Genomic DNA, 24541 nt, shown 5'->3' with positions numbered 1-24541 from the left:
ACTGCAAAAAATGTGGGCCCTCATTTTGTGTGGCCCATTGGGTCGCCAACTCTTTTCTAAGTACTTTTTTAGCCACTACCAATAGGGATTAATAGACTATTTAGACAGTATAATTACATAAAAGAATTGAATGATATAAAATTTACACTTTCGTCATGAAACAATTTCATTTAAGATGTTACCCATCACTCAATTTAATAATATATCTTTTTTATCTCACCTCAATATTAATTAATTTTTAAAATCTAAAATTGAGGTTACATTCTAAATCCCCAAAATCCTCCATTATGGAAAAAATTCGAAAACCTCCTCCTCCCACTTTTCTTCTTCCTTTGTTGTTATGTTTCTGTTCATTCATTCATCTCTGGCCGTCCATTGTTTCCGTCTGTTTATCTCGAGGTTTCTTTTTTGTCACTGGTCGCCTGTCAACCATTCGAGCCTTCCGTTTATCCCGACCATTGTCTAGTCGCAGACCAAAAGGTTTGTAGGTTATTTGCTTTGTTTGTTAATTGTAGAGGGATATAATCGTATATACTTTATTGCCAAATATAGGTTATATCTCCATATAAAGTGTATGTTATAATGACTATAGTTTATATCAAGTGTATGTTGCTTAAGTTTATAGCCGGATATAATTTATATTTTCATATAAATGAAAAGGTAGCCGGATATAGTTTATATCTACATATATATATGTGTGTATGTTATAATGATTATATTATTGAAATTTGGCCAAAAAAAATTGTAATGAAATGAAAAAATATTTTGTAATAAATTTCATTATTTAATAGAGTATATTAAGGAGTAAATTTAGGGATTATGAGAATAATTGAATATTTTGTAATAAATTTCATTTTTCAGTAGAATATATATTCTTTAGTATAATATGTTAAAGGAGTAAATTGGGGAATTATGTTTACAAAATCAAATTTAGAATATGAATCTTTTGCATTTAAATAAAAGATTAATTATAATAAATATAAACGACAGGCAAATTTGACATTTGAAAAAAATCTTAAATCTAGAAATCTAAAACTGTAAAATTTGTAAATTTGGACATTATCTCCTATCCTTATGGTACCACTTTAGGCTTGGCCATAGTGCGAATTTCAGACACGGGGGACCCACTTGCCATTTTTGTGCAGCTATTGGTCTATAGAGAGGGATATTGTGTGGAATTTGACTTTGACTGCCTCCATTAACTTTCCAAGAGCCCATCCCATTCATACTGCCGTCAAAAGCTATAAATAGAAATGAGTATGAGCAATTTGACCAAGACTTGCTCATTTCATCTCTTCTCCTCTTACAACATCAGAGTGTGGTTCGTTGATACCAGACTGGTGTTTATTCTTTTATCTTCTCTCTTGTTGCAGATCCCAACTCTACCAATCTACAGATCCAATCTTCATTCCATCAACCTTCTTGGATAACTCGACTGGGTCGACCCGACCTTTGACCCAATACGAGTTTCCCAAAAATTACACCAACAGATTGTAACTCTAATCGATCGATTAAACCTATGAGAATAGTTTTATTTTAAATAACTCTTCGAACGAAAAAGAAAAAATTACTATTAGGTAAAAATCGAATAGTTGTCTCTTGCTAATTTGGGATAAATTTTGATTTATTTTCTACCGAAAACTTCTATAACCCGACCACACAAATATATACACCAAACACCACCAATTTTTTCAACCTACTTCGACATCTATTTTGAATTGCACATGTGCCCCCCATTTTATGTGTAATTCTCAAAATGAAAAACATTATTATTATCTTTTCTATAAGAAACATAAAATATATATATATTAAACTAATTTTTGTTTTGTTAAAAGGAAAAATCAGTCAATTGGAATGACCAGTTGATGATCCCAAAGCACATAGATATCTTCTCCATTTAAAGTTTCAACCACTCAATGCGTCAACAAAGCTCAGTCAAAACCAAATCCATCGTCTCTCTCTCTCAATCTCTCGCCTGTAAGTAATTATTTAGCTCATCTATGAAACCAAATCTCTACTTACCTCACCACAAATTTCCAATCGGAATCCTCAGTCGCAGAAGCCGTTCCTCAAGAAATGCTCCGATTTCTGTTCAGGCGTCTCAGATCGCGGTGGCCGCTGCTCGTCTACTCCGCCTCCTGGACGATTCTCCTCACGCTGACGGTCGCCGTTGCCTCCTTCGCGCCGGAGCTCGCCTTTGCGTCGGCGATTTCGCCGTCGTCGTCGTTTGCTGCACAGTGCAAGGCCGGAGTCGGAGGCGGAGGCGGAGGCCTCGTTAGGGTTCCGATGGATTTGCCGGGAGACGTGCTTTGCGTGCCGGACCTTCTCTTTAGGAAATCCAGGATTGATCTGATCGTTCCCCCGATTTTCGCTGCGGTTGTAGTGGCCGGGTCCGCTTGCGTTGTTAGGGCCTTCGGCCTATGGGCCGACGATGATGTAATCTAATGGGCCGATATTGGGCCTCAATGTATGTAAGCCCAACCCACTATATACATACGGAATTATGAATTTGCAAACGTTTTTTCTTTCTTTTAACCCTTCTACTCCACCTGTTATTTTCATAGACAATTTAACACCATCCAATTTCTTAAATTTCATTTCTGTCCCTTGCGGCTGCGGGTCTGTGAGCAAATAAAACAAATCTAAGGAATTCTCTTTTGTTATCAGAAAATTGGCTGAATCCGTAACAATTTAATCCTTTATTTTAAAATTTTCAACGTTTCGAGCTTAGTATGTAATAATAACAGTCCTCTTAGAGTTAAAATTTGTATCGATCATGTTGTAAAAATTTTCGTTGAAGGTATAATAGAAGCTACGAAGTTGAAGGCTAAAATTGATACTTTACCTAGATGAGATTTCTTCCGTGGACATTAAATTATTACAAAATTTTAACTATAAAGGATACAATATTACAAAAATTAAAGTATAGTTAAGAACACGAGATATGGATTTGTTTTTAAAGATGCCGGAAGTATTATTAAGATCATGTATTGAACTATGATCGAAGCACCTTTTTTTTTTTACGACTATTTTCTATGGGATATACGACTGAATTGATCCAATTAACTGCCAAATCCTAATGTATCACTTGAAATATGTACCAAAGTTGAACACTTGCGATTTTATACATGACTTGAAGCTTCATCGGCTGACAATGGCTGCTTATTCTCATTTGCTTGTGCTATCTTTAAAACTGGAGTTTCTTCTGAATGAGTAGCTCCTCCATGTTGTTGAATTACTAGTACTGAAGATACTATTCCCCTGCCGGAGCTGGCCAATATGTCCCCTACCGGCCCCAACTCGGCGTGCTCCGCTTGGCGGTCTGCTAGTTTCGCCACCATGGTCGATGGAACACGACCCTTCCCGACCACGATAAGATCGTAACCGCCTTCCTTTCCGATAGCCACCACTCCTTCAACGATGTTGCTGCTCGGCTTCTCTGTGTACTCAACTGTTTCTCCCCATTTGCCTCTGAATTCTGCCATTGCTGTGTCATCTAGCTCCTGTTTTGCATTTGTTTGAGAACAGCAAATGAGTAAAAGTCGTTGGATCATATCAATTTGCGTTCTAATTTTCTTCTAACAATTTAGATTTTATTACTCAATCTAGCTAGTTTTCAAGGCAATGTTGCATCCTCGTAAATCTTAGGTTAAATTACAACTTTAATCTCTACACTTTCAAGATTGTATTTAATAAGTATTGAACTTTAAAAAGGGTACGTCCAAAAGACTCATCAACTTGGAACTTTGTGTTTAAAAGGTTTATAAATTAAAAGAAAATGTCAAATAAAATAAAAGATGGGAGATTTTGTTTGACACTTTCAATAATGACCTACCAAATACAAGTTGGAGGGGACTCAAAATAGTGAAGGATATTCCTATTAGTAATGAAAAAAGGGGTTGAGGGGGTCCGTATATGTTGTTCAGGTCGATCAGAAGGCGCGGAAATAGCTAGAACTGAATGCGGAAAGTATGGAAAAACATCTCGTAATGTATTTAACCAGAAAATCGATTATGCTCCTGCGGAAGTATGGAATCTAACTCATAAAGTATATGTCAATTACAGTTGAGTTATACTCACTTTAGCGTTAGAAATTTATGAGCTAGACTTGTTCTTTTAACATAAATTTTAAGCTACATCAAACTAATTTTTACATGTTAAAATTCAAATATAAATGGTTGTTTAAATAAAGGTAACGGACCACATAGGTCTTTTTAATTCTTTTTTTTTTAATAAATAACAGATGGACTCTTCAGTCTTAAGAACTTATTTGATAAAAAAATAAAAGTTAAAAATATATTTAAAACAAAAAATTTACGAGTTTAACTAATTTTAAAATATAGGGCACAAAATTCAAAAAATGTACCTTCTCTTTTTCCCGGTTGATTGGAGCTGCAGAGAAGCTGTAGTGGTTGTCGCCGGATTTGGAAGGCATCGGTCGCAAAATGACATTATTACCCTCCCCACCCTCCGCCGGCCGAAACCTCACCACCGTCACCTTCACCGCCGGGTGCTCCGCCATCCGGCCCCCCAACTCCAGCGCCTCGCGGTCGTCGGGCCCACCAAAAAACACCACACAAATCCGCTGGCCCACATTCATGGTTGGCCCCGGCGTGTGGGCCCCACTCGCTCCAAATCCACGGTCAACCAGAACCGCCACCGAGCAAGGCGCATTCTTCAGCACCCTCTGGTTCACCACCCTCCACCCATGCCCCAAATTCTCCACCGCCTCCTCGCCGTCGCCGTCGCCGTCGCCGCCACCGCCGTTCCTCCAATTCTTATGAAACGGCAAGATAATCATGGTCACCCTCTTATCTTCGGCCACGTGGCGGATATCCTCGTGCATGGTGGCCAAAGAAGAGACCGCCGTGGTGGGTCGGACCTTGACCCGACCCAGCTGGCTGTAGGCTTGGAACGCCCCGGCCAGCTGGTCGTGCCACTCGCCCTTGCGGAACCTGGCGAAGAAAGGGAACCCATTTCTGCGGGCCCGCTGGACCATGATGATGGACGAGGACCGCTCGGTGAGCTCCACCAGGTGCATCACGAAGAGTTTGAGGGAAGAATTTTTTGTGCTCCGAGTTGACTCGGTCAGGGTGATGAGCGACGGGACGTTTCCGGACGAGTGGACGCAGGCCAGGATTCGGAGCTCATCGGCGACGGAGTCGTCGGCGGCGTCGGCGGAGAGGTCGCGGAGTTTGCGGTGGATGCGGGTGGAGCCGCCGCGGGCTGGCTTGTACACGGCCATCACGGTGGGGGTGGTGATGAATGTGGTGAAGAGCGCCATTAGTACTAAAATGGCGAATACTTCGTCGTTTAGAACCTGTTTTGTGGAGTAAATTGGAAAAGTTTCATACAGTTGTGATAGTTTTTTTACAACAGTTTCTACGTGTTGAATACAATTATTCTAAATTTAAATGTTTTGTGAGTAAAGTTTTTTAATGATTTGCTAAATAATTGAATCAAATGATACACTCATAAATTTGGAATCAGAAAGTAGAGGGGAGAATTTGTTCATTTTGGTACTTACTTTGTTCAAACTTGTTGCACAAATCCTACATATTTCATAAACCATTTAATATAAAATAATAATTACATTTAAATTCCTTACCGAGGATGATTGTGCTCCTTATCCTCATGTGGTTTTATAAAAAACAAGAAAACAAGATAAGTGTTGGTTGTTACTTTTTTTTTAAAATTATTTTATTAAATCTTATAATTTCATCCAAATCTCCCCAAATCTCTTTGCATTGTGTTTAAGCCTCCGTCTAAAATTAGAAGATAGTAAGGCACGGAAGAAAACGATGGAAGAGAAATGTTATGCAATTTAAACATCTGGATAAATATTCGTGGAGATTCATTTTTCATTCGATAAACTTGAGTGGCATAAAGTTAAAAACAAGTTGGAGATGAAGAAAATTAAAAAAAAAAAAAAAAAAAAAAGAGAGAGAGATTACACTACTCTTTCAAGTTGAGAAGAGAAGAAAATGAAGAAGATGAGAGAAAATTAAAGGGAGCAAAATTGGAGGGGAAAAAAAAGACTTTAAAACTACATTTTTATATATTCTTCTTAATTATCTCAGTTTGGCATTTTGTCGTTGAGGTTAGTACTATGATCTCAAGACACCGTAAGTATGAGCCACATTTTAGGGTTTCAAAAACAAGTTTGTTCAAAGCCTCAATGAAGAACATGTGTGTGTCTCCCTTGTGGTTTATTTTGTTTTTTTTTTTTTTTTTGCTTTGTATATATAGGACTATATTTAACATTGTTCGTTTTAGGCCCCACGCCACACAATACATGGACTTTTATTACAAGTTTAGTTAGAATTTGGGTATAAAATAAAATATTTGGATGTATTTTACTTGTAAGAAAGTTTCGGAAGCCAATTGGTTGGATTGTGTTGACTGACATCTAATTCAACCGACTTACAGGAAAAACAAGTCAACAAAAGCCTCCTCAACTCAATTATTTGTATTACATTCTTCTAATTTTCTTCAGAATTTTAATTTTCATGTCCATCACTTTCTTCCTGCTCCCTTATTATTTGTTTACATTCGTCAAAATTATTGTTATTATCTTTTATATATATATATATATATTAAATAAGAAGACGTTTTTAAAGTTTTCACGTTTTGTTCCTCTCTTACTTTAAGCTTAATATCACATCATTTGTAGCTATTTTTGAGGTTCTGATCATCTTTATGGTTGACAAATTGGTTTTTATATATATTTTCCACGGGATAAAGGTTTCAAATTCTCATCCTCACCCATTGATCTAAGAAAAATTAATAAAAGCTTGAGAATTTGTTTACAATAATTTTTAGATAAAAAAAAACTCTAATTATGTATTTTCTTTTTCTTGAATGTAAAGTAATTTCGAAAATTTTCAAAGATGGTCCAAACATCTTAAAAGTGGGAATATATCTAACTATATAATTTTTTTTAGTACAACAAATTTAGAGATTTGAGATTCAACTTCTAACTTTTTTAAGATGCTTTAACTAGTGAGCTATGAGAATTAGTAAATTTATCTGAGACACTTTTTAAAATTTAGAAACTTATTAAACATCACGATCAAAATTTAGGGATAAACTTGCCATTTAATCATTTAACAACAACATAAGCATTTATTTTTTTGTTATAAGAATTATAATAATGTAGTAATTATTTTCTTTATCTTGTAATCATTTAAGGGAAAAAAACGAACAATTTTCTCTTAAAAAATAGTTACAAAATTACAAATTCTATAAACCAAAAATAGTTAAAAGAAAAACCATAAAAACATATCTTTAAGAATCAAAACTTGAGGCAAAAAAATTACTTCTAAACAAGTACAAATTTTAATCGAAAAAATATATATATAAAACCAAACAATAATAAAAAATTTATGAAATGGATTTTACCAATAAATGGGAAACCGACCTTTTTCTCCTTGCCGATGTTGAGCACGATGAGCTCCACCAAGCCCTTGGTGTTCATGAGGAGGCCCAAGGCGAGGGCCTCCCGCGGCGGCATGAGAAACGCCATCGCCACCGCGAACGTGGCCAGAATCTTGCCGGCGCATGCCGTGGATACGACCAGCGCCAGCAGCCCCCACGCCCTTCCGCCGCGGATCTTGGCCACGTCCGTCTTCAACCCGCTCGACGCGAAGTACAGCGGCAGTAGCAGACCCGACACGAAATCCTCAATCCTCTCAATCAATCTCTCCGCGAACCTCCCCCCCTTCGGAATCGTCAATCCGAATATGAATCCGCCGAAAATCGAGTGGATTCCGATCAGATCCGTCACGAATCCCGAAACCAGCACTCCGACGAGTGTCAAACAGATGTACGCCTCGCCCACGGCGTCATGCTCGTACGAGCACCGCCGGGCCACCCATTTCATCGCGGGTCGGGTCGCCACCATCATTAACCCCACAAACCCGGCCCCCGAGAGTAGGACCCACACGGAAACCAACGGGCTCTTGTGGGCCCCGCCTTCGGTGCCGCTACCTGCCAGCGCGACCGCCAGTGCGAGGAGAATCCACGCGGCAACGTCGTTGAAGGCGGCGGCGGCCATGGCGGTCTCGCCGACCTCCGTCGTGAGGAGCTTGAGCTCGGCCAAAATGCGGGCGAGGACGGGGAAGGCGGTGATGGAGAGGGCGACTCCCATGAACACCAGGAACTGGCCGAAGCCGACCTTATCGGCGCCGTCGACGGTGCTCCGGAGGACGAAGGCGACGCCGATTCCGCAGAGGAAGGGGACGGAGATTCCGGCGAAGGCTATACCGAAAGCCCTCCGCCCGCTGCGGCGGATCGAGGACAAATCGAGTTCCAGCCCAACCAGGAACAGGAAGAACAGTAGACCGATACTGGCGACAGATTCCAGAATCGGAGTGCTCCATTGAGGGAAAATCCGGTGCAAATAGGATTTGTTTCTGCCAAAAGCCGATGGACCCAACAGAATCCCGCCCTGCAAATCAGAAATCTCCAATCAATCGAATCGAATCAAAATCAAAATCAAGCAACAGTAAACACAACACAACAAAAACGATTAGAAAATAGACGTACGACGATTTCGGCAATGACTTTGGGCTGGCGGAGGGGTTTGAGGAGGAGGGCGAGGAAGCGGGAGACGACGAGGATTAAAATGGTCTGAAGGATTAAGAGAGGGAAGGCGAAATCGAGAGGGTTGTCCCCTTGCCAGACGCCATTGGAGGCGGTTTTGATGGAGGTTATGTTCACAGTCATCGTTTTTTTTTTTCTCTTCTCTGGAAATTATCTTTGGTTTCTTATGAGGAAGAAGTTTTAGTCATTATCTTGGAGTGAATCTCAGGAACGAGAGAGGGAGAGAGCAAATTAAATGGCGCCATTTATAGAAGAAAATGAAGCTCATTTAGTTTTCTTCTCTGACCCTCCAATTGCCTGTGTTTTCTTTTCTTTTTCTGAAAATGAACTCGTCGTCGTGGCTTTTTTTATTTTTTTATTTTAACCATAAAAATATATCTTTTTTTTTCTATTTTATTTTATTTCCTACTTTGCAAAATTTTAATGATAGTAAACAAAAGATGAGTGTCAATAGAGAAAATGCTCCGTGATGACTTTGAAGCCATAAGATGAGAAGATGGAACATTGAATGAGCTCTAAAAAATTTCAATCATGTTATTATTACAATATTTTCATATTCTTTTTCACCGCTATGTGATTAAAGTCTATATTATCAATTAAAAAAGGTTAGAGTTTTGAATATTCAGCCAAATAACTCATGTTCACGTTATTTTTCACTGCTATAAACATAGTTTAACGGATTAAAGTTTATAATATCAATTAAAAAGGGTTAGAGTTTTAAATATTGAGTCGAATAATTGAAAATTGTTGATGAGATTTTCTTAAAGGTATAATAATAAAATAAAAAATAAGTTAACGCTATTAAATTATTATTTAATATGACAGGTTGATTAGTCATGATCTAACATACAGAAAAAATTTGCCAACTAAATACAATAATGGTTGGTGGGCTAAAAATTGGGCGAGCATAAATATTGCACGAACATATCTTGCAAATGTTTGAAACCAAAAGAAGATTTTAAAATAGTTTTTTTTAATCTCATTTTTAAGAAAATATATATTTTCTTTTTGTTTTGTTTTTAATAAATTAATAATATAATTTGAGTATTTATATTAATATATTGATGTGAGCATGATCAATATTGGATAAAGAGATATTAGATGACAAAATAATACAACATTGACTTAAATGACTTAAATGATCTATTTTTAAGTTTATGAACTAAAATAGATATTTTAAAACTTTTGAAAGCAAAATATAATTTAAGTTTAATTCTTTGGATACAACGTTAAAAGACTAAAATAAAATATTTTGAAATTTGAAAAATTAAAATAGAATATATGAAGGTTGAGAAGCAACCTAAACATAACCCGATATATCCCTAACATTTTGTATAAGTGAGGAGAATAGGTCCAATAAACTCTCCCGAGGCCAACCGGCAAAATCACAGACGAAGTTTTGTGGTATTTTTTTTTTATTATTGGAAAAGGAGGGTGCCTACCTAGATATGTTCTCGAAAGGAAAGGTAGAGGTACGTAGGAGTAGGAATCCCCATCATCATATTTGTAATGCTAAATTCTACCCAAATAATAATAATAGTAGGTAAAAAAAATTGGCTAAAATAGCATTTAGCGCCTTTTATTTATACCCAAATTTTATTTTCCATGTAATTTTAGATTTTGAATATAAATAAGTTGTATAAAATTAATATGACATATATATATATATATGAGAGAGGTCTGAACTTATATATATTTAAATACACAATTACTATTAAATTATGTTAGGTTCACGTTGGCAACGTAATGCACATTTTAGTATAGCAAACAAATCGAAAAAAATTAATAACAATAAATTACATTATCTCGATGGATTGAACTTTGACCCTTCTCATTTACTAAAATAAAAAAAGTTTCTTCATTTTGTTTTCTATAATTGGACAAAAATGAAAAAGATTTTCACATGTTTAGAGGGGTGGAGAAATCATAATTTGCTAAGAAGAGTTACATTAAAAAAATTACCTGTTAAATATAAAATGCTAAACTATACATAATTCCTTTAAAGAGATTGAAAATGACATCATTTTCTTTATGTCACCAAATGAGCTGGGATGCAAATGTGTACATAGGCAATCAACACTTGTTGCCTCCACAAAAAATCAATTATTTCAAATAAAAATGCAAATATTATTTAAATATTTATATAAAACTTAATATTGATTCATTAAGTTTAATTAGTAAAAAATAGTTTAATAAGTAGTAACCAAATAATAATATAAGATAATATAAATATTAATTATAAGTGTGTACTGATTGAAATTTATTAGTGATTTTTTTCTAAGCTTTATTTAATGAATTGAATATTAAGTGTAATAATATATATAAGCGATTACAATGTATGGTTTACAAGAATAGAACATTCGTGTATGATAAATTTTTTTTTCCTTTCTTGGTTGGTGAGATCCAAATTAATTAACAAATATTGATGGTTTCTGTTCCTAGAAGTGATTAGAAGAGTTCACATGCATGCATGGAAAGAAAACTTGGAGAAATACAATTGCCTTTTAGAGAAAGGGAGAGATCAAATTTTTGGTGCATAGGTATTTCATTGATCACAAGAAGCTTGCAAAAAGTTTGACTTTTTATATTCATTAATATAATTATTAAAAAAGATGAATATCTCTTTCTCTTGTATATTTTTGATCTCTGAAATTTGTGATATAATTCTTTCTCGTTCTAAATTTCAAAATTTTGCACAGTAAAGTTTAGGAAATACTTCGTTTTAGTCTTTTTAACTATTAATGAATAATAAAATAGATGACGAGATGATGTTTATTTTGAAAATAGGTGACGTGGCGGTTGGAAAGATGGAAAACCAGCTAAAGAACTAATACCCTATTGACTTAAGGTCACTTTACTGTTACATTAACTAATGGTTAAAGGAATAAAATGAAGTATTTCTCAAACCTTGGGAATGAAGATGTCAAATTTTGAAAGGCTTGGCAGTTTGTCATACATTTTTTTCAATATATAATATCAAAAATATGAAAATGAAGACCCGAACTTACAAGATTTGAAATACCTTACCTGTCGAATAATGTTGAGGTTGGCAAGTATAATATTGTTTAAAGGGGCAATATGATCAATTTGGTCATCTTGAGAACGATGGATGGGCATAGAGATGTTTGTGAATTTTGTTTGGTTCAATTAATTTCCACCGAATTATTACAATATTTATCCCTTTTTTGAAGAATAAAAATAAAAACTTTCAAGTGTCAATTACAACTAATTTTGTGACGGAATATCTAATTAGTAGAAATTATGTTATTATTTTTCGTTGCAAATACAAAATTAAAATTCAACCAACATTACTATATTAATACTCAGTTCTTCTCTCCTACTATCGGTATATTCTGGTTTTCTTCATTTTTCTTTTTAGAATTTCTTTGACAATAATGTGTGCCAAAAAAGGTTAACTTAAATAAGTTCCCAATTAAAATTAAACAACAAAAAATGATATATTTTTGCAATCAATGATCATAAATAGTCTTTGTTTCGCAGCAATAAAAGCTTTTTCTTGAAAGAAAAGTGGCCAAAAGTTGAGTGAAGATCATGTGGTTAGCCATTGGCAATATGTGGTGCGGTGGCAAAGAGGATTTTGGTGCCTTCAATTTCATTTTCCAACACTGTTCCTCCAACTTGCTTTATTAGTTGTAAAGTTAGCCTGTAATGTGTGTAAGTCCTAAGAAACAACTCTGACTCTCCCAAAATTAAGGATGGATTTTTCGGACAAGTTAGAATTTTTCAACAATGGACTAATTTCTTTTGTCCAATTCACTTTTCTTTCCATGTCCCTTTTTCTTCTTCTCCTTTTCCGTTTGTTTCTTACAATGATGTTTGCACGACTCACTTGTTTTGAAAATTCAACACGTGAAATGTTATTATTGAATGTACTATGTTTATTCAACAAAAAGAAAAATATTAATGTATAAATTATGAGTAATTATCATATATTGACTCAAAAAAAAAAAAAAGAAAGAACATGCATCAAGTAGATTACGTATTTCTAATTTGATAACATGTCTAAAAAAAGAAAAAAAAATTTGATAACTAGTGAATAGCTTAATTAGACGTGTATCACGTGTAATAATTTAATTAAAAACTAACTAACTATAAAAAAAGAAAAAAATCTATATAAATAAAAGACTTGACAAAATACATAAATGTTTTAAACCATTTTTATAATATATTAGTTATGATTTATAAAACCAATAAATGATGAGATGTCAATTCAAGTATTACTCAGTTGATAAAATACTAATAAAGTCGACCCACCCTTTAATTATATTTATATTGTCCAACTAAATAGTTCATATTGACACATTTTGTTATATAACAATTAACTAAAAATTTTTATCTGATTAACTGTGTTAGTGGATTGGATTAAGGTTTGGTCTAAGTAAATTTGTGAAATTGGTGGATTTTTTGGATGGATAAAGGATAGTTTAGAAAAGATTTGTGAGGTTTTAAACTCAAACTATAAACACTATTAAAAAATTTAAAACTATAAAACTAAATTGAAAATATAAAACTAAATTGGAAATATGTAATTTTTAAATTTAGTTTAGATAATTTTCATTCCATTGTTTATAGAAAATGTTACCTTATATTATATGAGATTCAAATCAATGCTCCATAAAGAAGACATTCATTGCATATAATCACATTATCTATATACATTAAATTTGGTCTACAAGCTCTTTTTGTAGAAAGTAAGCTATATACATTAAATTATCATGAAATAAATTTTCACTTATGTTTTAAATCTTATTTATGTCATGAATTTTCAAACTATTTATTTTAGTTTCTAAAATTTTATAAAACTACTATTCTGATTCTTGAATTTTTGCAATACCTATTTTATTTACTCGTATTTAAAAAAGTATTCATTTTGCTTCTTATTATATCATTTTGCCACCTAATTAGATTCATCGGTCCGATACTCATTTTTTTACTAATGTGGTTTAGATACATGCTTACATTAACTAATTAGTATACATGATGATACGGTAAAAGTTCAAGGGTTAAAATAGTCATTCTTTGATTCTTTTTCTAGGATTGAAATAGACATTTTAAAAACTTATAATCAAATTAAAATAAAATGATGACGAAAATAGAATTTAAAGGGTAGGTAAGAGCATATTTGGTATGCAATTTAAATTCCACATTGAAATGAATTTAGTGAATATGTGTTTTTATGTTTTACTATTTTTAAATTTTAAATTTGAAACTATAAAATACATAATTACATTGAAGAGATAAAAACTTTGATAAATATATTATTTCAGGTTATAAATTCATAAAACTAAAACATAGAAAATATAAAGTATTATAAATTATATAATATTGTAGAATGCAAAAATTGAAATGTTGATATATTAATAAATATTATTTTAGAATAAACTAAATATGTAATTTGTAACAAGCCCGAGTAATTTACAAATATATTACTAAATATACATTAAACCATTTTTAAAATTAAGATCCAATTTCTAAATTTGACACCAAACATATATCCAAAAACGTTAAAAACAAAGAATATAACTATATTTTTCATTAAATCACTGGTTTTAGATGCAGATCACTGACCAAACGAAACCTAATTTCTTTTTTTCCTCTGACTTTGGTGGAGAGTTTTGAGTCCAAAGTTTCTAATTTTGAATCAGCATGTGAGTTAGAAGTCAATATTACCTTTTTCTTTTTCTATGCCACTAAACAAATGATCAAAAAACAATGCAAGGGGTCTGTGAGCCAAATCATCTACTTAAAAAAGTACACATGACTCTCATGCCATGTGATTGGTTCTTTCCATTATAACTAAATAGCTTTTCTTTTTTTCTTTTTCCTAAACCTCCACACCTAATTTTCCATTACTCACAATAATGAAAATTTTCAGCTTGCATAAAAATTAGTAAAATTTTCTTTGTTTTTAAATTTACTTTCAATCAAATTATTAGCAATATGAAGAGATATATACGAATATTAACATGGACAATTACAAAAAAAAAAAAAAAAATAGTAAAATTACCAAATTAGCAACCTGTTTCAAATATAGCAATTTCTTTTTTAAGAATGGAGGTCCAATTTTGAAACGACAACTTTACCCAAATGATATACATCTGTAATATTTCTACAATATACCTGTAATATATATGACTACTGATATATTTATGTGATATACATCTGGTATACTGTTATATGTTATATGAGTGTCAAATATACTCGCAATATGTATGTGATATACATCTAATATACTACTGATATAAGCGTGTGATGTAAATATCTGATAAACTACTAATATAAATAAAAATATTTATTATATTTAAAATTTTTAAAAATAGGTGATATATTTAAAGATTCATGAAAGATTTTGGCCTCACTGTGGTAAATTTTTACTCTTCGATTAACAAACCACGCACACGTTTGACTTCTAAATTGGCCCCGTACGTTGAATATTTCCCAACAATTAACATTAGAAAATTTGACTGAGAACATCAAATTCTACATGTATTTATAATGAGGATAAGGAAGAAAAAAAAATTATCATTGTGCCTTTTCATTTTGTTTCTATGTTTTCAACATTTTTCAACAAAGACAGTCTTTTTATTTCAACAATAAATATGAAAGGAATATGGAAAAGAGAAAAATGAGAGTAACTTCTTTTTAGCAAAATATATACCATAATCTTCAATCTCGATCATTTTCAATTTGGACATTCATCTTTTAAAATTCTCTATTTTTCTTTTAATGTATTAAAAACTCTCAACTAGATTATCCCTAAAGGGAGAAAAAAAAATCTGTCAAGAAAAGGTTGATTAAGCATATCGTATTGGACCTTGCAAATATGTCACTCTATACTATTTGACATATGATATCCAACTGTAGCCATCCTCAAAATCCGACCTACCCATTAAATTTTTTTTCAAAATGCTATGTCATACGTGTTCAAACTATGTTAATAAAAAAAATAATTTAATGAGATACATAACCTTTTTTGTCCATAAATTTTATCAAATATTTTTTTAAAAAATAACCTTATTTTGAGAATTTTAAAGATTAAATATAATTATTTAAAAAATGAGAGATCATGTGATATATTTATTTATTTATTTTTAGTTAGCAAATTTACAAAATAAGTCTAATTTAAATGTGGTCATGGTCTTAAATGTGCACCTTCAATTCCTAGCCTCCTCTTTTTGTGCCCTCCAAACGTGGCCTAACTTATGATGCCATCAACATATTTTAATACCATCAACTTTCCTTCATTTCTTTTCCAAATAATTAATTATGAAATTCAAATTTAGAAGAAAAAAGCAAAAAAGAAAAAATTCCTCCTACTATGCCTTCTATCTACCGACCTACTAAATAAATTAACGTGTCAATAGAAAATATTTAATTAAAAAAAATTACTCCCAATTTTAATAAGTTTAAAAGATTATAAAGTTTGAGCTTTAATTATAATTTGAATTTAAATTCTACACATTACTAAGTTATAGAAAATTGAATTTTTGTAACTTTGTATTTGATTTATGGGTTTATAATTTGTAAAAGTCATTGTATACCCTAAAACGAGCAAATTTTATAATTTGTGATTTATAAATAAATTTTAGACTAATAAACTTGTAACGACGAATAAGCAAACGCATGTACCAAATATAAGTTTGGCTTCTTATTATTGAGTTACACAAACACCTAACTAATGAAGCCAAACACAGTACTCTTAAAGACTTGATGCAAATATAAAAGTAAAAATGTTCATTTGCATATATGGCAAAACGAGTCTAAAATTTGTAAAAATAACAATAACATTCTAAATTTAAAAATATAGAAAAAAAATGTCAAACCCAAACTCCCTCACGAAAAATATTAAATAACCTCAAAGCATCTCTATCAGTCTATCAATGATATAGTCTTATTAGTGGAGTAACAGAAATGAGTGATATATGAGGATAAAAGAAAACTATGTTAAAATGTCCAAATAAAAGCGTGAAGTTTTTTTTTTTTTTAATTATCATATTTGCAAAATCATAATCTTATTATAGTCAGAGTGAAAAATATTGATTCCTGTTTAAAGAAAAAGAGATAAATATATTTACACATATGACTGTAAATTGTAAATTGTATATGTATGTATCTGTATATGTATGTATGTATAGGGTAAAATGGGGAGGTTATGGATTTGATTGTTTTATTACAACATCAATTATTTAATAGACAGTGATATGACTTTAAATACACATACTAAGTATGTGCTAACATGGCATATAATTTATTGAGGTAAGTATGAAGTGGGCAAATATAATTACGACAAATTAGAGGTGTGAATCAAAATAATTATTTTTAAAAAAAAATCAAATACTACATTAAAATGGATATTTTAAATTTATTACAATAGAAGAAACTTCCTAACTTGGGTCAAAAAAAAAAAAAAAAACAAAACAAAACAAATTTTCGAATATTACTCCAAAAAATCCAACATCTAATTACTCTCAGACTTTGCCCATATCGCGTGGAATTCAAATAAAGTAGGAATGACTGAATCTGGACAGCTGGTAGAATGGGCAAATTAAAGTAAAAAAAAAAAGTGGATGCTGATTGGCTGCATAGAAAATTAAAGATTTTCCAGGAACATAATAAAACAGTGTTTTCGATAATTGCCATTTTCTGAAGATGAGAGACGTGTAATGTTATCTGTATGATCTCTTAGCTAGCTTCATCGATTTAATGTGTACTAAAAGGGAATTAATTTATATCATATAATAAAGTAATATTATGATAATTAACTGTTCTAATCCGATACGAAATCAACATTGAAATTGAAGATCTAGGTTGGATTGATTAAGAAATTATTGGTTGGAAATGGATTCGAAAAGATTGATCCTTTGAGCCTTTGAAGAATTAGGGATATTTTAAAAGTTAGAAATAATAGAAGAATTAAGTTTTTGCTCCTTTTAAGTTTGAGTTTAGAGATTACTCAAATTTCAAAAGATATGTCAATCTATGATGTTTATGATAAGTTCATTTTTACCATTAATGGAGTCGTGAAAGAATGGTGTAGTGATTATATTTCCTAACTTAACAAAATATATATGAACCTAATATTATTTTCTCTCTTCCCCATCCTCTATCTCTACGACAAGCTTGATTGTAAGAAAAGACGGAATGTCCCATTGTCTAGATGTTCAAACCGTGTCAGGGATAGCACAATATAAGTGTCGTAGCACGCTTTGTTTGATCACAAATTTGACAAAGCTGCAAACCTCCGTTTGGACGTGTCGACTGGATGGGCAACTTACAAAACAGGAAACACTCCGATGTCAAAGTCGGTAAGAATCCAAGTTGCTTTTCAAAAAGAAAAGTGATATTCGCATACTTGAAACAGAGTGAATGGATTCTATTTATAGGCGACTTCCCTGACAATATTCCCGATAAGGCTTCAACGACTCTTTAAGGTGGTCATGAATCACAGCGTGTTGTCGTGAATCCTATCGGAGACTTGAGCTGAGCCGAGATGAAGCTAATTTGTTCAACAACCAAATGAGAACACGTTTTTATGAAGCTTGGTCGGCTCGGTGATGAAGCACAAGACCGAGGTGATGAAATTTGAAGCTTATTAATGAAAGCCACGTGCATCACCTATCACCCAATCAGTACGTGCCACGTGTATGGAGAGAACATAAAATATAGTAATATTTATTTTAACTTTATTCCGTTCAAGAATTCTTTATATATTATTTATTCGCCAACAACCTGAAATAATAACTTTTTAAATTTTTGGAGGATAATTTTTCACTAAAAAATATTTCAACCTGATGCGTGGATACCCTAATCTGAACAATGATATTAATTTAAAGCAGTAAAATAAGGTCAATTTAAATCTATTTTCGGCATATGAGAAACTTTTCTGTATAATTAAATATTGTAGGTACCATTATGACTGAATTCGGCCCATTTAACTATATTACTAGAATAAAAGATGTATAAAATAAATTGGCGTCGCCCGGACTCGAACCGGAGACCTTCAGTGTGTTAGACTGACGTGATAACCAACTACACCACAACACCTTAATGCTAAGGAGATAAAAAACAATGATTCTGTTCATCAACTTAGGCCCGGCCCGAGTTTTGGTTTAACTTTTGTGGGCCTTGAAACAGGTCCGTTGTATTTATGTGGGCCGAGATTTCAGTCGTCTCTTTATAAGCAAACAAGATCTGAGCGAAGAATTCCCCATTTTCACTCGTGAAAGGAAATCGAGAGGAACATCGCACAGAGTCGAAGGAAGATGAAGCAGTTCGATCCATGGCCGGTGTTTTTCAGGCGAGAATGGAAGAGGAACTGGCCCTTCCTTGTAGGTTTCGCCATAACCGGGACTCTTATAACCAAGATGACCGCCGGACTATCTGGTATCATGATCGATTATCATTCTTTATACTTTTTTCTTCTTGATTCCGCCTTTTGTTTCTTGGGTTTGATTCGACTCATTCACTTATGCCTGTATTAATTCTTTCGTCGACTGCTTCTCAGAGGAAGAAGTGAAGAACTCTCCTTTCGTCCAGAGGCACAATCGGTAATTTCCCGGAACCCTAATTGACTGATTCCCACTCGGCGCACATTTTTTCGCATATGCATTTAATATAGTGTCCCGATTTGATTTTATTAGCCTGAAAGTACGAATGCATTCAAGAGAATTGTTCAGTTTATTTGTTTTCTGTTCTTTGAAGTGGGGCTTCTGCATTTACCTGATTGTGTTGCGATGGGAGTAAATTCTATAGCATAAATTATTATTGTGTGCCCTGCTTATCGAGATTTGTAGTTGTGGGTGTGGGTTGGTTGATTATTGTTGTGGTGGAAAATTCTCGTGGATTTTGAATCTTCTTGAGTTTCCTGTATTTCATTGGAAGGTGGCTTAAGGGAAGGGCTAAAAACCCACCATATATGACCCGAAATCATCTGTAGGGAAAAATGGGAGGAGGATAACCCAATTTTGACATTGATCTGAAAGTTATCTGGAGTTGTAACACTTATTTTCATCCCTAACATTTGTTCCAATTCTTGTGGGAGTAGAGGCCTTTTCTCTATATGTTATGACACAATCAAAACTTTTGTGTATGTTCATGTTCCAAAAATTTGTATTTTGGTATTTGTTAATTTCCTACAGTTGAGTCATATAACTTGATTATATTATGCTTAGGAAGATAGGGGAATGTGGCTGACAAGTTAATGCTCTGGCTGCTGCAGGTGAATCCTTGAAGGGCTTTGGTGTCATTGCCAATGAGATGTCTTGTTTGTGCAAAATAACAGATGCTGCGCTTAGTTTTCAAGCCATTTAAAGCAAGTTTTATGGTACTTCTCAGTATGTATCGAACTTGAAGGATTTTTCTGATGTTTACTTTCTGTATGAACAAGAATTTTTTTTCGTAGCATCAAATTGGTTGAAAACTTTGAACAACTGGTTGCCCTGCTTAATTCGAAATGGTTGAACTCTTGTTTACAGACTGACTCCTACATGTCATATAAACATGTGTACATCAACGTTTTTTTTTCCTTTTGTTGTTATACTTGACTGGTTGGGTTGAACTTTGACGGACCTCAGTAATCGCACACCTTTTGAAATGTAATGTTCAGAAACTGACATGTTCTCAAACTGTTTAGCCCCCAATTTTGATTTGTTAATCAAAAGATCAGTTACTTACGAGTGTGACATTATATTTTGAACTAAACAAATTATAACTATTGTATAGTTGAAAAAACACAGCATCTATGATGTATTATACAATGATTTCTTACTCAATTTTTTTATGGATTACTTTTTCTTTTTTTTTTTACATAGTAATATTATTAGGATAAAGCAATCTTGAAGTAACCAATACTCATTCATCATCCACTTCTAAATTAACATTTGATTACTTTTCTTAAATTTTGTTCCTCTCAACTCAGAAAATATTATGAAACAAACACGTTCCTCTAATCCTCCGGCATAATCTATTTAGAACGCAAACAAACGTTATATTTGAATGTTTAGAAAGCAACTAATTTTAAACATTGAACCCGGAAAAAAAAAAAACATAATATATGCATGTAAAATGATATATTGTATTGGTCTAATCCTCCGGCATCGGCAGGCCTTCCTGAATTCCTCTAATCCTCCGATCCTAAACCAATGAAAAGAAACAGAATCGTATGTAATAACTAAACAAAACAGATAAAAATGAAAACCACAGCACTAACCGCATCGTAAACAGGTAATTGGTTGCGCCAAAATTCCATCGCCGGCAGAAGTAATCTCCCTGCAATTCCATCATCAACATCATCATCATCATATGCAATTTCTTTGTTTTCAGAATCAATATGTTGCTCTCACCTGATCGAGATCGCCCATAACTCAAACTTTCTGGAGATTTAATGCAGATTTTCTCCTCCCTTTGCCTTTGCCTTTGCCTAATACCACTTCCCTGAAACAATCCCCCTTCTATAACCACCTCAAACATAACCAAAATACACTCTACAATTACGCATTTAACTTAGTCAAACTAGAGGTATATATTATCCTCGGCTAAAAGGTTGGAGGTTCAAATCCCCACCCCACATATCCTTAAACTAATAAAAAAACGGGTTTTTGATTCAATCTGTGTCATCCTGAGAAAGATCTAGCTTAGCAGGAACAACAATACTCCTATTGCTTTGAAATCGTGAAGAGACTCAACAAACTCATAAGAAAATTCAATACCAGACATCTGGAAATTTAAGGGAAGCGATGGATACACATCTTGAGTTGCAGAAATGACTTACAGGTGAAATGAAGAGAATTTTCCTCTTGGCTTGCTTGCAACAATCTTGCTCTCCTTTTCTTTTGTTTTCAATTTCTTCACCTTGAATATTAGCACCAGTTTTATGGGGTGAACCAACCAGATTTTTGAGAGGCACAGCAGTTTTAGTTGCACTTGCATTCTGCATCACATCTTGGGCCATAGTATCTCCATGATCCAATTCTTGTCTTGCATCATTTTCCACTGGACTACCATCTGCTACATAGCTATCTTGCTTATTCACTAGACTTCCGAAGGATGAGTGGTTCTCATTTTAGTAACATAAAGAAGCACAAACACGAACATGAGACGTGAGCACGACATTATATAAACACTAGAAATGTCAGTTATAGTTGATGCCAACAACACAACAACTCTATAAGGACACGTTATTTAAATATACATTCTATTTTTATATCAAAGTGAACATTTTTATAGATTTCAGTGATTTTCAAGTGAGAACTTTGTGTTACTTCCTTACATTTATGTCAAAAAGACAATGTAGAAGAAGTATTCAAAACCAAACTAACTTTCTTCTATGTGATTCAACATCTAAAACATGTATTCACGATTTTCAACTTACTTGGACAATTTTCACACAAAGGAGAATTGATATTGGTGAAAGTACAGTTGTTTATGCAAGCGTCTGCAGCCCATTCAAAGAATCAAAGTGAAAGAAAGATGTAGAAGTAGGTGTTAGGTTAGGTACAGAACTTCAAAGAACTCAGTTTCAATGATATGCAAAAACTGAAGCATTTTAAAGCATGACACAGACAAGACACAATAAGGACACAATGGCACGTAGTTTTTTAAAAATTTAGGGCATGTTATATGGTAAGGACACGTTTACTAAAATATACCGTTCAATTATTCACATGTCAAAAATTTAATGTTTTTCGCTCTCAAAAATTTATTATTTCTGTCCTATATTTCTTATTTCCATCCATTTACAAATTAAGTAAAAGTTTGAAAAATTCAGTTTCGTGTCCAACAATTGTTTAACATAGGTTTGTGAGGGTCTAATGTGTGGCTCTTGTATTTAACATAGTGTTCGACACATACAATTATTGGATCATATTGAAATTTTCATGTCTAGCACATATTTATTTTGCCTATGTATTGTGCTTAACAATGTGTCCAGCAAATATAGAAGTCTCAGATTGTCCGAGAGGAAGAGTAGTTTGAAATGTCATCAAAATGCACTTACTTTTCGATTTACATAGCAAATTGTCTGTATCAGAAATATTTCCCGCAGCAGAAGCACTATCAAAAGCTTCTCCCTCAAAGTAATTCTCCGCATAAGTTTCCCAGTTAGGAGGAAACCCAAACACAAAATGCTTAAAAACCTGTTTATTGTGAAAGTTATACAAAACCCAAATTAGAAACCAACAAATTACACAAAGGAGAAAAACATAGCCATTTTATAAAAAATCCTGTATGAAATTTATAGTTTTGAACTCAGATACAAACCTCATCTGTGAACCCATTATCAGTAGTACGGAGTTTGTTTATGAAACCCTTAATAACAACACAGATTCCATCCGCAGTCTCGAGAGTGAAAACATCGTACCTCTTAACAATCGGCGCAGAAGAAAATACTCGAACAGGTTGTTCCCTAAAACCAACAAATTATAAAATCCCAAATCAAATTCACGAATTGCTGCTCGATCTGCAACAGATTGAAGCAAATTGTGGAAGAAAACAGAAATAGCGAGAGAGGGAAGGGGATTACGGTCTGGAAGTGAGCCCAGCGACGGCTAGCGTTTTTCGATTGAAGTCATTTTCAGCTCTAATTAACCACCAATCGTGCAAACAGACCTTGTTTTTGGATCAATAAGAGACAGAATCAGAACAGTAGAAGAATTTTGAAAGGAACCTGGGATTTTTCGCTTCGAGGGAGGGCTTACTGTTTTCTGGAAGTAAGAAGCTGCGGCGCCGCCGCGGGTTTTGGGGTCGCCGTTGGGGGTTGTAGTTTGATGAGATTGTGGAGTAGAAGCCATGATCTTTTGAGAAATCCGGGTGCGATTTTAGCAGCGATTTCTTTGCATTAAGTTTTTCGCTCTTTTTCCCTCTGGATGATTTGAAATCGTTCGAGGAGATGACACCGGCGCGGGAACGCTTGCTTCGTATTTCGACGCTTCGATGTGATATTCATATTTATTTCGGAATTACTTAAGAAATTTTTTCTCTTCCCAAATCTCCGCTTATCGGCTACTCGATCGAGATTTATTTAAAGTTCAAGTATATATTTTAGTCTCTAATATTAATTAATTTTTAATATTTTAATATTCTTTAATTTAGTATAGTTGATACTTGATAGTAAATTTATATCACATAAACGTAGTGAACTCTCTAATTCTTCTTATAAATTTTTAAAAAATTGATAAAAATTTTGAGTTTTATTTTTTGTGATCTTTTTTCTACTTTAAAATTTTGCCAATTTACTAAGTATTATGTCATATAAATTTAATAATTTATCATCAACCATGAATGACAAAATTAAAAAAATTTTATAGCATAAGACACTAAATAAAAACTTTATAAAAATAGATACTAAATTTTAAACAAATGAAAGAAAAAAAAAACCTCTCTTACAGACTAAAACATATCTTTTATTCAAAATTAAAATACCTTTTATATGTTAACTTCCTTAGTTAATGATTACTTCATCAAAGACTTAAACATGTTTGAAATCAGCCTATCATTTATTCCTTCCAAAACATAAATAATATTTTTGACATGTAATGTAAGTATTAAACTAAAAAAGTTGATGCCAAATATTTATCAACTATAAAATTGAAAGCTTCAAAATTTATTAAAAATATAAAAAAAAATTTGAAAGTTCAAGACTTATTAAAAAAATTTAAGTAAAAAGCTAATAAACTCAACTTGAAAGTTAAAATATAAGATTTATAACTAAACCTTCTTTTTATCACACGTATAGGATTGGATTTTTTCCCCCTTTTTTCCTTTTAGGATATAGCATTACAAATATAGCTCTCATACTTTTCAATATAGTAATTTAGTCATGATAATTTAATAAATATATCAATTAGATTTTTAATATTAAAAATATCACCTGCAAACGATTTATGTTATAGAGTTCGATAGTTGAACCACAAGATCGGTT

At 33.0% G+C, this 24541-nt stretch overlaps 4 protein-coding genes and 1 non-coding gene across 9 annotated transcripts; 2 read left to right on the top strand and 3 right to left on the bottom strand.

Annotated features, from left to right (window-relative positions):
* Positions 1-1857: 1857 nt before the first annotated feature.
* On the top strand, positions 1858-2535 carry LOC111013670 (forkhead box protein G1). The gene has a single exon (XM_022288166.2). The coding sequence runs from the start codon at positions 2077-2079 to the stop codon at positions 2443-2445; it is 369 nt and encodes a 122-aa protein (XP_022143858.1). The 5' UTR covers positions 1858-2076; the 3' UTR covers positions 2446-2535.
* A 290-nt stretch (positions 2536-2825) lies between these two features.
* LOC111013668 (cation/H(+) antiporter 20) lies at positions 2826-8890 on the bottom strand. Its single transcript, XM_088122213.1, has 4 exons — positions 8548-8890; positions 7421-8449; positions 4367-5320; positions 2826-3503 (listed from the first exon to the last, which is right to left on the bottom strand). The coding sequence occupies exons 1-4, from the start codon at positions 8725-8727 to the stop codon at positions 3123-3125; spliced, it is 2544 nt and encodes an 847-aa protein (XP_087978339.1). The 5' UTR covers positions 8728-8890; the 3' UTR covers positions 2826-3122.
* Positions 8891-18595: 9705 nt separating this feature from the next.
* TRNAV-AAC (transfer RNA valine (anticodon AAC)) lies at positions 18596-18669 on the bottom strand. Its single transcript has one exon. It is a non-coding gene; the product is annotated as a tRNA-Val (tRNA).
* A 146-nt stretch (positions 18670-18815) lies between these two features.
* On the top strand, positions 18816-20096 carry LOC111013549 (ATP synthase small subunit 6, mitochondrial-like). 2 transcript variants are annotated; one of them, XM_088126399.1, is made up of 3 exons: positions 18820-19008; positions 19130-19172; positions 19844-20096. In XM_088126399.1, exons 1-3 carry the CDS (start codon positions 18888-18890, stop codon positions 19845-19847), a joined length of 168 nt encoding a protein of 55 aa, XP_087982525.1. In that variant the 5' UTR covers positions 18820-18887; the 3' UTR covers positions 19848-20096. The 2 variants fall into 2 exon arrangements, with proteins under 2 accessions (XP_022143707.1, XP_087982525.1); XM_022288015.2 differs by lacking the exon at positions 19844-20096 and having other exon boundaries at positions 18816-19008; positions 19130-19176.
* Positions 20097-20564: 468 nt separating this feature from the next.
* On the bottom strand, positions 20565-23615 carry LOC111013765 (kinetochore-associated protein KNL-2 homolog). Of its 4 annotated transcripts, none has more exons than XM_022288289.2 (9): positions 23319-23615; positions 23144-23229; positions 22882-23026; positions 22619-22757; positions 21995-22057; positions 21395-21654; positions 20967-21057; positions 20834-20892; positions 20565-20757 (listed from the first exon to the last, which is right to left on the bottom strand). In XM_022288289.2, the coding sequence occupies exons 1-9, from the start codon at positions 23409-23411 to the stop codon at positions 20707-20709; spliced, it is 987 nt and encodes a 328-aa protein (XP_022143981.1). In that variant the 5' UTR covers positions 23412-23615; the 3' UTR covers positions 20565-20706. The 4 variants fall into 4 exon arrangements, with proteins under 4 accessions (XP_022143981.1, XP_022143982.1, XP_022143983.1 ...); XM_022288290.2 differs by having other exon boundaries at positions 21395-21627; XM_022288291.2 differs by lacking the exon at positions 21995-22057.
* Positions 23616-24541: the final 926 nt, after the last annotated feature.

The sequence above is a fragment of the Momordica charantia genome (assembly GCF_013281855.1).
Source record: "Momordica charantia cultivar OHB3-1 chromosome 1 unlocalized genomic scaffold, Mcharantia_2.0 BLBB01000001.1, whole genome shotgun sequence".
NCBI lineage: Eukaryota > Viridiplantae > Streptophyta > Magnoliopsida > Cucurbitales > Cucurbitaceae > Momordica > Momordica charantia.
Note: the sequence above shows the minus strand (reverse complement) of the source record. Positions and strands in the feature narration are given on the sequence as shown.